At 42.8% G+C, this 14,839-nt stretch overlaps 1 protein-coding gene across 1 annotated transcript in view; it reads left to right on the forward strand.

Annotated features, from left to right (window-relative positions):
- Positions 1 to 14,839, forward strand: part of PRKCH (protein kinase C eta) — a 167,097-nt gene that overhangs the window by 35,332 nt on the left and 116,926 nt on the right. Inside the window, exon 2 of the mRNA XM_065402572.1 lies at positions 1,261 to 1,324. Coding sequence (XP_065258644.1) covers positions 1,261 to 1,324 — 64 coding nt within the window. The remainder of the gene's footprint in view (positions 1 to 1,260; positions 1,325 to 14,839) is intronic.

A 14,839-nucleotide genomic window follows, 5' to 3' on the forward strand; every position in this document is an offset into this window, starting at 1 on the left:
GGAAAGCAAAGTTGGAAAATATGCATTTGGCACTTGGAGCTAGGGTGACCAGACAGCAAGTGTGAAAAATCAGGACAGGGGGTAGGGAGTAGTAGGAGCCTATATAAGAAAAAGCCCCAAATATCGGGACTGTCTCTATAAAATCGGGACATCTGGTCACCCTACTTGGAGCAGAAGTGGTGAGTTTGGGGGTACTTTTAAAATCCTGTGGGATTTGGTCTCACAGTCTTGACCCAACCCCTGAAAACACATTGTTCTACTAGACAGTATATCAGTCCCACCTACGTTTGCACAGCAAGGTGTATTTAAAACATGTCTGTCATAAGTGTTAAACTTTGTTATCTAACGGTGGCTTTAGTGGCTTGTTAAATCATTTTTTCACATCTAAAACAAGTTAAGATCAGCACAAAGACAGCTGGAAATTTATCGTGTTTAGTCATTCCTCCTGGGAGCTCTATTTTCAGAATTTTTCTTCTGCAAAGATTATCAATACACATGTGGTGTGAAGCTTGTCTTTAAATTAGCAAGGATAAAATTAGCAAGACGCTTTTATAGACACCATGTGGTAGGCTGACTTGAACTTCAGTAATTCTTTGCAAGGCTGCAATAAATGAGGTGAACTTTCAAGAAATGTTTCAAAATAAAAATTCCTTGGCTCCTTCAACTGGAAGGTAATGGGCTTCAACTTGGTCAGCATCAGAGATTGAACCTGGGACCTCCAGAACTATTTCATGTGGCCATCTATAGCTTGAGTTAAAGGACAGCATGCACTGGCTGGCTGGGGTAAGAGACTCCTAACTTCTGTGGATCAGGCGCAAACGGGGGCTTATGTTATACACAGCACTGATGTTTTTCCAGTGACTCTAAAACAAGCACAATATGAGATAATAGGGGACTAAATGAACAAACTTTTTTAATTCACCAGACTAACGGTGAATTAACCTAGGGGCTTGTTGCCACTACACATGCCTGACAAATTATAATAATATTAGATTCTATTGATTATTTCACCCACATATTTTAATGCAAGAATGAGACTGTTCAACACACTGGATTGTTAAAGAATTAAGAACTTTATTTTTTCCCCCCCACAGAGTTAGTGAGCAATTGGAGTTGAGGGTGCTCTGTATTTCTGAAAATCAGGTCTAAAGGAGCATAACTTACACAACTTTAAATGTTTAAGTATTGGATTAATTTAACATGCGAAGAAGACTTTATTCTGAAGCATAATTTCTCCCCCTGCCCCCCAATCTTTTTCAGGTTGATCTGGAGCCAGAGGGAAAAGTGTTTGTGGTAATCACTCTTACAGGCAGCTTCACTGAAGGTAAGAGAAATATTTTGGCTTGTTTTCAAAGACGTTTTAAAATCCATCATTGCTTAAGTTTAAGCTGCCACTCGCTAGCATACTGTAAATATTGTGGATGATAGTATTCTTCAGTGTGCAGCGGTATGTGAGTTTTACATGAAGATTTTATGAGTAACAAGGGTAGTTTTGAAGAAACTCTTCTGGACTGCTTATTTTGTATACAACATGGGCCTTTATCATTGTGATCTTGGACCAAGTGAGCTGATTCGTGCCTGATCTGGTTCATTTCTCCCAGGTTGTCCTTCAAACTGATTGTTTCATTCACTTGAAATTTCTATGTGAGTACCTTTGACTGGGTGTGCCAAATATGTAAATTTCTTCCTGGTAATCTTCATTCCATAATTTCACCCATCTACTTCACAATGTGTCAAGAAAGACACATAATACTGGACATCTATAAGCCTCTCAGTGCAAAAGTTGCCTTGAAAAAATATTCTTCATTTGTTCTTTCCCTTCTCTGACTACCCCTTTTGTGAAATGTTTTCAACTTTCCAGTTGTTTGTTCTGATAACAATTAAAGCATGCTCAGGTATGTATGTGAGCACAGATGACTGCTTTGCTACAGTAAGCCGTGAAATCTGGAATGCCTGCTTGGAAAAGACAAAACAGCTTCTTTCCAGCATACACGTGTGCTTAAGTTGCATTGACTTCAATAGGGTGGAAATGTGAAGGATATGGGGCGGATCTGTAATAATTTATTAATTTTGTATGTGAGCTGGTTATGGGATAGGAAATGTGTGGCTATATTGGATTATTGGGATGTTTACTATATGCATACATTGGTTTAGTTTAGCAGCAGGGCTGTTTGGAAGGCAACATAATAGCTCCAAATAACCTCCCACTAAACATGTTGGGGGTCCTTGACAGACAATGTCTGAGCTATTAGCTGGGAAGATTCTACTTCCGGGTGCCAACCAAGTTACAAGACTTGTTTTCCCAGTGCTCAAAAGGATTGTAAACAGTCACCTGTCCAGAGTAGGGTTGTCAATTTTAGTTGGACGTATTCCTGGAGGTTTCTTCGATTAGCATAATCTAATCTTTAATTAAAATCTTTAATTCCTGGAGACTCCAGGTCAGTCCCGGAGGGTTGGCAATCCTAGTCCAGAGGCAGGGGCAGCTATTCACAGGGGAGCAGACACTTGGGTGGGGATGTGAAGCCCTTAGGCCTTCCTAAACTAACAGGGAGAATGGTTAGCTTTAGGGAAGACAGACATGGGTGTAGGCGGTGAGGAGATGCTGGAAGATCCTTATGTGTTTTGTATCTGGAAGACTCTTCCCAGTGAAAAGGACTAGGAGCTGTTTTGAGAAGAACGCTGAGCTTAATGTTGGTATTGCAGTGGGGGAGGTTTAGGTTGGATATTAGGAAAAACTTTTTCACTAGGAGGGTGGTGAAGCACTGGAATGGGTTACCTAGGGAGGTGGTGGAATCTCCTTCCTTAGAGGTTTTTAAGGTCAGGCTTGACAAAGCCCTGGCTGGGATGATTTAGTTGGGGATTGGTCCTGCTTTGAGCAGGGGGTTGGACTAGATGACCTCCTGAGGTCCCTTCCAACCATGATATTCTATTATTCTATTTAGATGGTCCCACTGTTCTGGATGCTCTGTGACTCTGCACTTTGTAGGACTCCAAAGGATGCATAGCTGCTGACCCTGGGTCCCATCCAGTTCCCATTAAAGTCAATGGAAGGATTCCCATTAACTTCAATGGAAGCTGGAGTGGGACTCATAATTTTGCTAGAATAGTCTTTCAGTATCTGGCACAGGTGCTATATTCTGTTTCTTTATTCAAACTCTGCTTTTCTCCTACTGTTCGTACATTCGCAGAGTCACACAAAGATCTGCTGGTTTTGGTCCTGGTTTTGATTTGAAAATCCACATACTACTTCTCAGTGGCATCATTTGCATTCAGCTTTTTTCTGGTGTCCCTGTTCACTAAGCCATGTGTTATTCCAGACCTTGGTCTATGTCACCTATCTCATTATGTTTATTGTGCTTGATTCAGATTCCCCCCTGCTCCTAGCTGTTCCAGAGTGGGAATTCACTCCCAGGATTAGGAATGAGGTGGCAGCACTGCCATTCTTTGCCAGGGAAGGGAAATTTAAACACAGAAGCTGCTCAGAGGATGTGCTGATTCTGCACATCGCCAGGGTGCTCTGGTCCCACCTCAAACCTAGCCGCCTCTTCCCACTTTGGGGCTGTGCCAGGCGGCTCCAGCCCCTGATAGGAGTGGGAGTTGCTCACAGCTTGCACCCTCACTGTGGGTGGGCCTTGAGGGCCTCACAGCCTGGCTTCTCCCTGTGGAAGTCAAGGATCCAGGCCGTGAACCTGACCCACTGTTGATAATCTTCTCTTAGTGGATTTGACTTTAATGAGGTATCATCTCCTGCAACGAATTATTTATAAGTGAATTCATCACTTGTGACAAGTGATGGAAGATCATGCATCAAAGAGCTACAGCGCAAGTAGCAGTGCAAGCTTCCCTTTGTGTCTCAGTACTGTCCCTTCAGTGTGTCCCAGCCTTCACCCGAAGAGACCACCTCCAGGGGTGAGGGAGATAGCTTTGTCCTCCTGCCCAGTTATTCATCGTTTATAGAGCTCCAGCATTGCGCCAAGTGTCCAGGGCAAAATTTTCAAAAGCATTTAAGTCTCATTTTCCAAAGCCACATAGGCATTTTGAACCCTGAGTCACTTTTAAATATGGGACTTAGGTTCTAAATCACTTGATCACTTTTGAATATGTTACTCCTCTGTCAGTCGTTTCACCTCTGTGAGTCTGCTAACGAGAGTGCCACGGCTAAGTGCTGTGGTGCAGATGCCTGTCTGCTAGGGGTCTATCAAGTCACAGGTGACAGAGAAAACTTTCAATCAGTGATTTAAACATTTCCATATCCCTGTCAGAGGCTGACTGGCCCTTTAAAGGAGTTGGACCCAGCCCTGCCCATGACGTATCAGCTGCCTCCCAGCTGCAGGAGGGCCTGCAGAGTGTAATCCTGCAGGGAGCAGGCTAGGAAGGAGAAGGAGGCTTGCCTTGACACCCAGCCAGATGGCCTACCGAGAGTAACTTTGTAGGGAATAGATGGGGCCTCTTTAGAAGACCTCGGGTCAGGGGAAAGGATATTATTGCAATGTTGAACTTGTGTCAAATCGCTTTAGTTTGAAGAACTAAGAAAAAGGGACTGCAATCCCGTGGCTGGAGAGTGTTTCTTGGTGTGCGACCCAGTGAGGTAGCCCACCGGCTTGCGATACCTCCGCCAGCCGCTGAGCGCACACACACACACACACACACACACACACACACACACACACGTCTTCGTTTTCTGCATTGCATAAAAATTCTCACCCCACATCCAGTTAGTTAGTCAAACAACCTTAACTCCGACTTCATCTGTTTACATGTAGCAAATAAGACAAGGTAAACTGACCAGTGCAAGCATGTCTGTACCATAACATTGCCCCAGTTTAACTAAAATAGATTTTGAATCACTCTAGTTAAACTGGTGAAATTCTCTAGTACAGGCAAGGCCTTCTTTTAGCTGAGGTTGGAGTTAAGTGGGGAGCAGGGAGACCAGCAACTTTGCCAATGTTCCCTGGGACGTATTTCTAGGCTGTAGTGAGCCTGAGCAGCATGAGTCCCAATTTGACAGGCCTGCTAAAGTCCATGACCCAGAAGCCATGAATCACTGGTGTTCACCAGATAAAGAGGCTGCCTGCTTAGCCAGCTTTGGATGCAACTCTGTAGGTAACAGGGGTGAGGGAGAGGGAAAGAGTTGTGTCCAAAGTTGCCATGTGAAGTGGAGCTAGCAGCTCCACTATGGAGATAATTTTTCTCTCTGGCAAATTTTATAGCTTACCAGAAGTGAGCCCAGGCCAACAGACCTTACCAAGGATGTCAGATTGGGACTTTCACTGTCAAGGCTGGATCTCTCTGGAGCCTTGGGACTTAGCAGGAGGAGTCAGATGGCGTGGGATGTGAATGAAGAGAACAGAGAAGCCATGATGAGGTACTGCCAAGAGCTGTAGCCAGGAGCCAGATAGGGTGACTGGGCAGGAAGGCCAGTAGAGTGGGATGTAGCATGGGAGAATGGAAGTACCTGGTGAATCTGTGCAGTTCCATGGTCTTTTGTTTGTGGAGCTTAGTTAAGTAATGAAACATAAGGGAAGCAACTCTTTGGCCTTGTCTAGATTAGTATTTAAAGGTGTGATAACATCACATCTTTAAATCCTAGTCAAGACATGCCCTTTTTGTTTAGGTGTAAAATTTGAATGTGCCCTAGGCCTGAGTTGTTGTTGTTGTTACCCGCTCGATTTCGGGCACCCCTCCTATATCCTTCCGAGGGCTCAAGGCGTGACCTGGTATTCGGGCACCCCGCCTACACCCTACCGAGGGTTTAAGGCATGATCCAATCAATTTAGGCACCCCCACCCTTTCCTTTCTGAGGGCTCAGGGTGTAAGGCACCTATCCTTAACCACGGGGCTCAGGAAGAAACCTGGTCAATTTAAGTATCCGCCCTTTTCCTTGGGGCTCAGGGCTCTATGGGTCTGCGGAACCTTTGCCCAGTGAAAGAGCCTTACACAGTTGTGCTCTAAACATCTATTTATTAGCAACACACACAGAATACATATACCAAGCAAATCTTTTATGCTCACCACTCCCAATATACAGACAGATTTCACCCAATGGCCAGTCAGGATTCATTCATCTGGGGTTCCCGGTGATGCCTCTGCACGTCACGGTTGTGCAGAGGGGTCAGAGTTCCAGCAGCTTGATGTTGAACTGCAGTCCGGAAATGGTTCCCAAAGAGCATTGTTTTTTATTTACATTATATAGGTAAAACTAGCTCCCTCCTTCAATTTACTAAACCTATCACATTATTCCACAGTTCTAAATAACAAAAATGTTAACCAATTACGCACTGGCATCTATGTGTCCTCCTTCCTGCCCAAGTTCTGTACATTTTATTTTTCATGCCCAAATTATAACTTAATTGTGACCTTTATGTGTACACATGGTCAGCATATAGCACAGGTCAGAGCTTATTTTACCATTTGTTGAGTCTCTTCGTGTATCCTCCCGAATTTCCCAGCGTCTTTACAACCTTGGTGGGTATAGTTCTCGTTAGGGACATTTTTGAGGTGAGGGTGCTTTATCAGTAGCAGAACATTCCTTTTTTCAATTTTAGTGGTGAACTCCAAGTTTCACCCAAGGCTGGTTTAATATGGGGTTGATCAGGTCTCAGGCCTACATTATGGGGTGTGTGTGTGTGTGTGTGTGTGTGTGTGTGTGTGTGTGTGTGAGAGAGAGAGAAAATCTGGAGTTCGTGGGGACAGTGGTTCGTTTCTAAAAGAGCATTTAAAAATGTTTCATCTTCAAAAATCATTAAATACATCACCCAACAAATAATAGGGAAGATTCAAACTACTTTTGTTCTCTCTCTTTTTTATTTATTTTATACATATATATAAAATAATAATTTACATCAGTGTTCTCAACCTGGGCAGGAAATAATGGGGGGTTGGAAAATGTCGTCCACATTTTCCCACCCCCCATTATTTCCTGCCCACGTTGAGAACACTGATGTAAATTATTATTTGCTGGTGGTTGTTTCTACTGCACCAGTGAACTGTGCAGGATTTGGCTGGCCAATTGCTTACGAGAACTACCGTGGAATTCTGGATGATATCATTTCTGCCCTAAGGAAACTGTATTAGCTTCCTTGGGAAGGGGGAGCACAAGAGGCAGAGCGGTCCAGTGACTAGTGTGCAAGCCTGGGTCTTGAGACATGCAGGTTTAATTCCCTACATCACCACAAACTTCTTGTGTGACCTCTTTAGCATGTCTCTTAGTGTCTGTACCTCAGTTCCCCATCTGTAAAATGGGGACAACAGTACTTCCCTACTGTGAGAGATATTGAAACTGCATGCAATGTAATATCTTTGGGGACCATATTGTATTAAGTGCATGAGTGGTTCATATATCACTATGGGCCAGTGACTTTATGCAACCCTGGGGGAAGAGGGTTACCACAGTGCCACCAGGAACTAAAAGAAGTCGGGGAGTGATTAGGGTGAATCGCTCAGGTTGTAAACACCTCCAGAGAGGTACCACCCCGGGGGAGGCTTGATATATACTGGTTCAAACTGGGTTTCCCAGAGACCCCAACAAAGAAAGGACTTTTGGCTAAAAGGGCTGCATTTAAACTGACTAAGGGCCTTCTTCCAGCAAACAGGCAGGACTTTCTCTCCAAAGGCCCTGACCCTTGGAGAAGGGTTGGAAAGGGCACCATAAGACTGATGGGTGATCTCTGGTAAGATTTTAATATGTATAGGAACGTTTATTGTTTTTTACAAGTATTCCCTGTAATGCTTTCCGTTTAAGAATAAAGGTGCTTGCTTAGAAAGAGCGGGGTGATAACGTGTAGCTGCTGGCAATACACTGTTCATAGCCCTTGGAGAGAAAGCAAGGCACAGGGGCCGGCCTTTAGGCAGTCTGGCTTGCTGGGGATATCACAGTGTAGGGCAGGCAGCTGCACAGCCTTAAAACCCCAGTCAGCAGGAAGAGAGACCTGGATCTCTGCCCAAGAGAGGTGATGGCTGGGAGCTAGAAACCTTAAGTGGATGCCCTCGAGCGACTATGGAGGGAGAATACATGTTCAGTTATCCTGAACATGTGACACCTACCTCACAGTGGGTGTGTGGATAAATCCCTCCCTATATTAATGACCCTCTTTTAGCCCTAGTGTTTACTACTTTATTCTCAGATCCTATTTCCTTCACTGGACAGCCCATTGATATTATTTAGTGGGGACTTGGTGGAAGGATATTCTTCAGTCAGCTCCAAGTGGATGCTATTGAATATTAATTTAACTGACTGGCATCCTTGTTTTTCTCTGAAGACCTCCTTACTTCCTCAAATGGAAACTCCTGTGAGGATGGCTCATCTTTCTTCCACTGCTGGCTTGCTGTTCTGAGACATGGAAATATGCCTGTTACTCGGGTTAAAAGTACACATCATTTTTGTTAGGAGGGGGAAATGGTGCCATAGGAAGAGAGAAAAAGGGACTGAGGATAATTTAGCCATGGTGTCTCTCTGTTTTCTAGCTGCGTTGAGTAAATGTGCTTGTATCTCTGTGCAAAACAGGACTCGACAAAAATTGTTTTGCTCTCTCTGCTTATTATTCTGTACAGACTCCCCTCCTATTCAGCTTATATTTCCTGTGTGAACCCACCAAGACAGAAATAATTAACCTCTCTACCTCAGACTGTGATCATCACATGCTTGACACACACATGCTACTGACCGAGTTCCTGCTAGTGCTGCGAACATTGCACAAAGCAATTAACTGCAGTTTGTTGCTGCAATTAATACTCTATTGTGGTGGAAACAAATACCCACCTTTTTTTATTTATTTATCTATTTCACAGTCCTTTTTCATTTTTTCATGTAGATACAGGTCAAGATTTTCAGGCGAGACTAGTGATTTTGAGCGTCCAACTTGAGACACCTTAAAGAGCCTCGATTTTCCAAAGGGTTGTGCTCAGCACTTTCTGAAAATCTGGTCCTTTTAAAGGCGAACACCCAAAATCACTAGTTACTTTTGAAAATTCATCAGTGCTCTTCCATTTAACATTATATTTTTTTATTACATTGTTTTTTGAATGGGCTTTTAATACTTCGTTTTTTGGTTGTTTTCTCCCCACTACTTAATAGTGGATGGCTTCTGCTAGAAGCCAATTAATGCCCATTCAGTCTCCAATACATGAACATGAAGCATACCTTGTGGAGCCCTTTTCTTGAGTAGCATGACATAGGGACACTTCCTACACAGGACTTAGATGGAGCAGGTACCTTGTCATGAGAAAATGGCTCCCTCTCAGCAGTGTCTTATGACTGGAGAAGACCCATCTGAATACTGGTTTAAAGGCAATCACCTGTGTGTCTTTTTTGATACAGCCCCCTAGGCACTGTGTGATCACTCTTAGATCATCCATAAATTTCTGACCCTGACTATATTTTAAATCTCTTTTAAAAATCCACTTCTGCTTTAAGTCCCTCTGAAACACTCTGTGCTGCCTACAATGAATCTAACTGTATAAAATTCCCTAATTATTTCCCCCTTCTCCTCACCTCTGTCTGCTTTTGGTCTGTCTGTCCTTATACTGTGAGCTCTCCAGGGAATGGACTGTCCCTTCTTCAGTGTCTGTAAAGCACCTGGCACATTCTGCATGCTACCACAAACAAATATGTTGTATAGCCATGAGACATTACTGGTATAGTTCCATACTCTCTCATCACCCTTTATAGTCCCCAGCAGTTGTTTGATATTGTGCCTTTTATGGCGCTTCACTCAGATTCCTTTCTTGGTTTGTGTGAAATGTGACACTCTTCTTCAGATAAGATGAGTGATACAAAGAGTTTGTACAATTTACGCAATTTACATTAGTGGTTTTTCAGCTCTGCCAGTGCCCTCTGCAGGTATTCTGTGAATCAGCCATGATTCAGAATGAATAGAGATGAACTATAAATTAAGACCTGCCATCCATTTCCTGCCATCCATTTCCTGTTCTCATCCCTTATTCTACTGAATACTGACTTCGGTTGTAAAAGGGGAAACCAATAATTTTTACACAGTAGAAAGACCCACATGTAGTATGTATTAATGACTCTCAAGACTAAGTTATCCAATCACACTCCCAGAAATCAGTGAGACTGCTCATGGACTTATAGTTATGCATGTGCTTAAGTGCTTTGCTGAGGTAGGGCCAGAATGAGCACAGAGAAACCCCAAGTATGTAGCTGAGAGATGGCATGAAACTCATCTTCATTGGAACTCCAGTAACACAAGGCTAACTCAGTCCACTGGCAGGCTACTTTGCACATAAGGTGTGGCATTACGCTTACAAAATATACACACATTATTATTATTATTATTTATTAATTATTTGTATTACCATAATGCCTAGAGGCCCTAGTCACGGACCACGACTCCTGCGTTTGTACAGCATGTAGCACAATGAACAAAAAGTCTCTGCACCAAAGAGCTTGCAATCTAAATATAAAACCAGAGACAACAGATGGATCCAGACAGATGGGGGAATACCAGGAGACAGGTGCTGTGTTATCTCACTATCTTGCTTCTTATTCTTTTCCATTTTGACCAAGGTTACTTGAAACCAATACTATGAATTCATTCTATTGAGTTGATTTAATAATGCAAACCTTACAGAATATAATAATCCTTTCCATTTTAATGCTTTGGACTCTTTTGAACTTGCCTATTTTTTTCTAAATTGCCACTCAAAATCATAGTTCTATCATAAAATTCCATTCTGGGTTCCCACATCCTTTCTTGTAATGACAGTCCTTTGTTTTGAAGAGCCAGGAAAGAAAAAAGACACATTCAAGCTATAGGCTAGAAATAGAACAAAGAGAATATTCAGTAGACAAGTACATTTGATAGTGCAGATTTGGCACCCGTTCCTGAATATTTAATGAAGATAGGTGCTGCTGCAGCCAGGAGACCAGAACCTGCCTCTAAACCAGAAAAACCTCTGCAATTTGTAACTCTCAATCTTAGGCAGATGGTGTATTTTGGATAGTAACGTATCCTTTTTTGAGCAGGAAGTATCTTTTTAGTTTCTTTAAAAACTTTTTTTATTCTCAAGTGTTTTTCTTTTATAATAATAATTTAAAAATTGTCGTCTTTTCCCCTGCCCCCTCCTTCCCCTCCTCTCGATAGGCACCCGTAGAGGTTTCAAGACAGGAAATATTTAGTTACACTGCTTTATTGAGTCATCGAAACATTCACCTGACAGCTAGAGACACTGTTAAGACCACTGCCTATTATGTTGACCGCTATTGTCTCATTGTTTCCTTGTGAACTCCCCCATCTTCCTGTATCCATCTATTTGTTGTCTATTGTCCTTACACTGGTCTGGTCCAAACTGAAAAATTATATCAGCATTGCTATGTTGGTCAGAGGTGTGAAAAAAACAGCAATGCTAACCTAATTGCCAATGTAGATGCAGCTATGTGGATGGAAGAGGGCTAGCTAGTGTCATTGGGGAGGTGGGGTTCCTACACTGACAGAAAAATCCCTTCTGTTGGAGTAAGCTGTGTCTACACTATTGAGTTATGCCGGCTATAATTACTGGCTACACTATAGCTATGCCAAAGTAGTCTCCGTAGTGTAGACATACCCTTTTATTGTAAGCCCCTTGGGGCAGGGATAGTCTTTTTTTTGTTCTTTGTTTGTACAGGGCCTAGCATAATGGCATTCTGGCCCATGACTGGGGCTCCTGGCTCTACAATGTTACAAATAATAATAATATGGACATGCACAAGGATTGATAAGATTCTTCCTCCCTGGCATCAGCTCCTGACTCCCTAAACTTTCACGCAGAAATCACATGGAATTTTTTTTTTAGGCTTGAAATTATTTCCAGCCCGTTCTTGTGGTTCCAATAGACTGATAGCCCTGAACTTTTGGATGTGTATCTCAACCAACTTCTGAACATTTAAAATGTAATCCCTCATTAGTTGCAACTTCTGTCTGCTAAACATCAAGGTGTCTCGTCCTATATTTAGACTGTAAACTGTTTGGGACAGGAACTGTCTTTTTGTTATGTGTGTAGAGTGCTTAGTGGAATGTGCTATTGCAATACATATAGTAAGTAATAGTGTAACTTTACAGGGGGTCCTGTTTACACTATGAAATGCCACCTTCTATTGGGAAGTCCATCCAAGACAGTAGCACTGACACTGTTAAAACAGATTTGGTCTTGCAGTAGAGGAATCTGATCTTACAAGAAGAAGTGCCCCAGAAGTACTGAATGCCTGTATTTCCCATTAAAGTCAATGGGAGCTGAGCTGCTCAGCCCCATGAAGAATTTGGTTTGAACTGACCAAACAATGTTTTTTATACCCATCTTAGTAGAGCCCAAGGGCGTGACATGATTTGAGAACACAATTAAACAATGGTCCAGTTCACTGTGAGCATGTCAAATATTGTCATAATGTAGTTGGGTCAGGCACCATGATAGGTTTCCATAGCATAGAAAACCAAAGACTAAGACTGCAGCATGGTTCTGTATTCTGGTTAAAGCATGATTTAGTCTTATGCCATACAGTCAAAATCAAACTGAGTTCTAACACTGTCAGGACACTATCCTTCCTATAAAGCGGTACTGCCCTCCCCCCTTCCCCCGCCCCCCCCAGCAAAAAAATTTGGAACACAGATGCCTTGTTAGATTCTTCCATATGAAAAAAGAATGATGAGTGAGAGAGACTAGTGCTGATCTTTTGATTCCCTCTCCCCCACCCATACCCTGTAAATTTAATAACATGGTTTTCAAGCGGTTTAAGAAGTCAGGTGAGTGAGTTGTTTTGAGAAGTCGGTAAAAACCAAATGGAAATAGGAGCAGAAAACTTCTAGTTCCCGGCAGCCAGATATAGCTTATAACATATGCTGAAGAATTGATGGGTGGTTAAATGGGCCAGTTTAACTTAAAAGTTACTGCCCAGACAAAAGCATCCAGAGGCATGTGTTAGGCAGTGTACATGCACTTACTAAAAGACAGTCTCTGTCCCAAAGAGTTTATAATCCAAATAGACATAGAGTGGGAGAAAAGAAGTATTGTTGTCTTCATTTCACAGGTAGGGAACAGAATCATGGAGGGATTAAGTGACTAGCCTGAGGCCACACATGATGTACAGCAGCAAGGAGAAGTTTTATTACCATGAGAGGATGGATCTGGAAAAATAAACGATCTAAGTAGTTACCAAGGGAATTCATTAGGCCCTGCTGATTGGTCACTTTACACTGTACAAGAACATGTGCATTTGTAGCGCCGGATTTTCAAATGCACTCAGCTCTGCTCCCACTGATGTCTCAAAGGTCCATTGACTTCCATGGGAGCAGAGAAGGGCAGTGCTGAGAGCTTTGGAAATCCCACCTCTATTGTTCCCTTGACAAGGCACAAGAAGCTTGCACAACCCGAAAGACTTTCGAGCTCAGCAGATACCACAGCTTTCTGGATGGCAATAGGAAGCCTGGTTCTGAAAGCCAAACTGTTCATTCGCCAAAGCAGAGGCCAAGTAACAGGGATGGGCTAGGTCCCAAAATTAAGACTGGGGAAGATCCTGGTCCCACAGATTTCAGGAAGATTTGGATTCAGGTTAAGGAAAATGCAGAACATAAAGAGCCTGATCCCAAAAAGCACTGAGCCCCTGCAACACCTATTAAGGCCTGATCCCGCACCCACTGAACTCCATTGGAGTTGTGCTATTCAAATTCAATCAAGACTATAATGTAAAGTAAGGGAGCTCAGTGGCTCTGAGGATCAGGCCAGAAGAGGGAATTTAAAAGGCAATAGTGCCAAAGGAAACAAATTGGAGAAAATCTCCATCACGGAGGAGCATGAAAGCTTCCTGAGGAGTGTCCATTGGGCTGTATGATACCACGAGACAGAGGGACATGCACTCTGTGGTCCCTGTCACAGTGATTATTTTCACAGTGATTATTCATTAGCATTACAGTAGCACCAAGCGGCCTCAGCAGGGACCACTGCACCATTGTGCTGAGCACTGTACAACACTTAGGGCAGGTCTACACTACGGGGCTAAGTCGACCTAAGTTACGCAACTCCAGCTACGTGAATATGTAGCTGGAATTGATGTACCTTAGGTCAACTTACTGCGGTGTCTACACCACGCTGGGTCGACGGGAGAAACTTTCCCATTGACTTACCTTATGCCTCTCATTCTGGTGGAGTACCAGAGTTGATGGGAGAGAGAGCGGCGCTTGATTTAGTGGGTCTTCACTAGACCTGCTAAATCGACCCCCTGTGGATCGATCGCCACAGCGTCGATCCATGATAAGTGGAGACAAGCCCTTAGTGAGAGAGAGCCCCTGCCCAGAAGAGGAAGATAAAGGGTGGAGACAGGGAAGGATTTTTTTTCTTTTTAAAAAAACTGGGAAATTTTGACAAAAGAAAAATATTTAGTCAGAAATCTGAATATTAAAACACTTCATTCCAAAAGCCAAACTGTTTTGTTTTGCACAGTTTGTTTTTTGATGAAAATGGAAGTTTTCTGCAGAAAAGCAGACATTTCACCAAATCCCCAAATTTCCATCAAAAACAGTTTTGTCAGGAAAGTATATGACCAGCTAAAACTTCCCTATTTTATACATGGGGAGCTTAGATCAAGAGATTGTGATTGACCCAATATTACACAGGGAGTCTGACACAAAATAAATACTGGTCTCATGAGATCCAGTCCTTGGCCTTAACCACAGGGCATTCTTCCTTCCTTCCTGGAAATAATCCACTTAAGTTTAGTAATTATTGGAATAATCCTAGCACGCAGAAAGATCTTCGGATGTAATTCAACGCTAGTCATGTTATATTTAAAAAAATAAACATGGGACACAGATGATATCTGCCAGACATGTGCATACCTAAACCTTGAGGATCT

This window comes from Emys orbicularis, chromosome 4 (genome assembly GCF_028017835.1).
Source record: "Emys orbicularis isolate rEmyOrb1 chromosome 4, rEmyOrb1.hap1, whole genome shotgun sequence".
Lineage (NCBI taxonomy): Eukaryota > Metazoa > Chordata > Testudines > Emydidae > Emys > Emys orbicularis.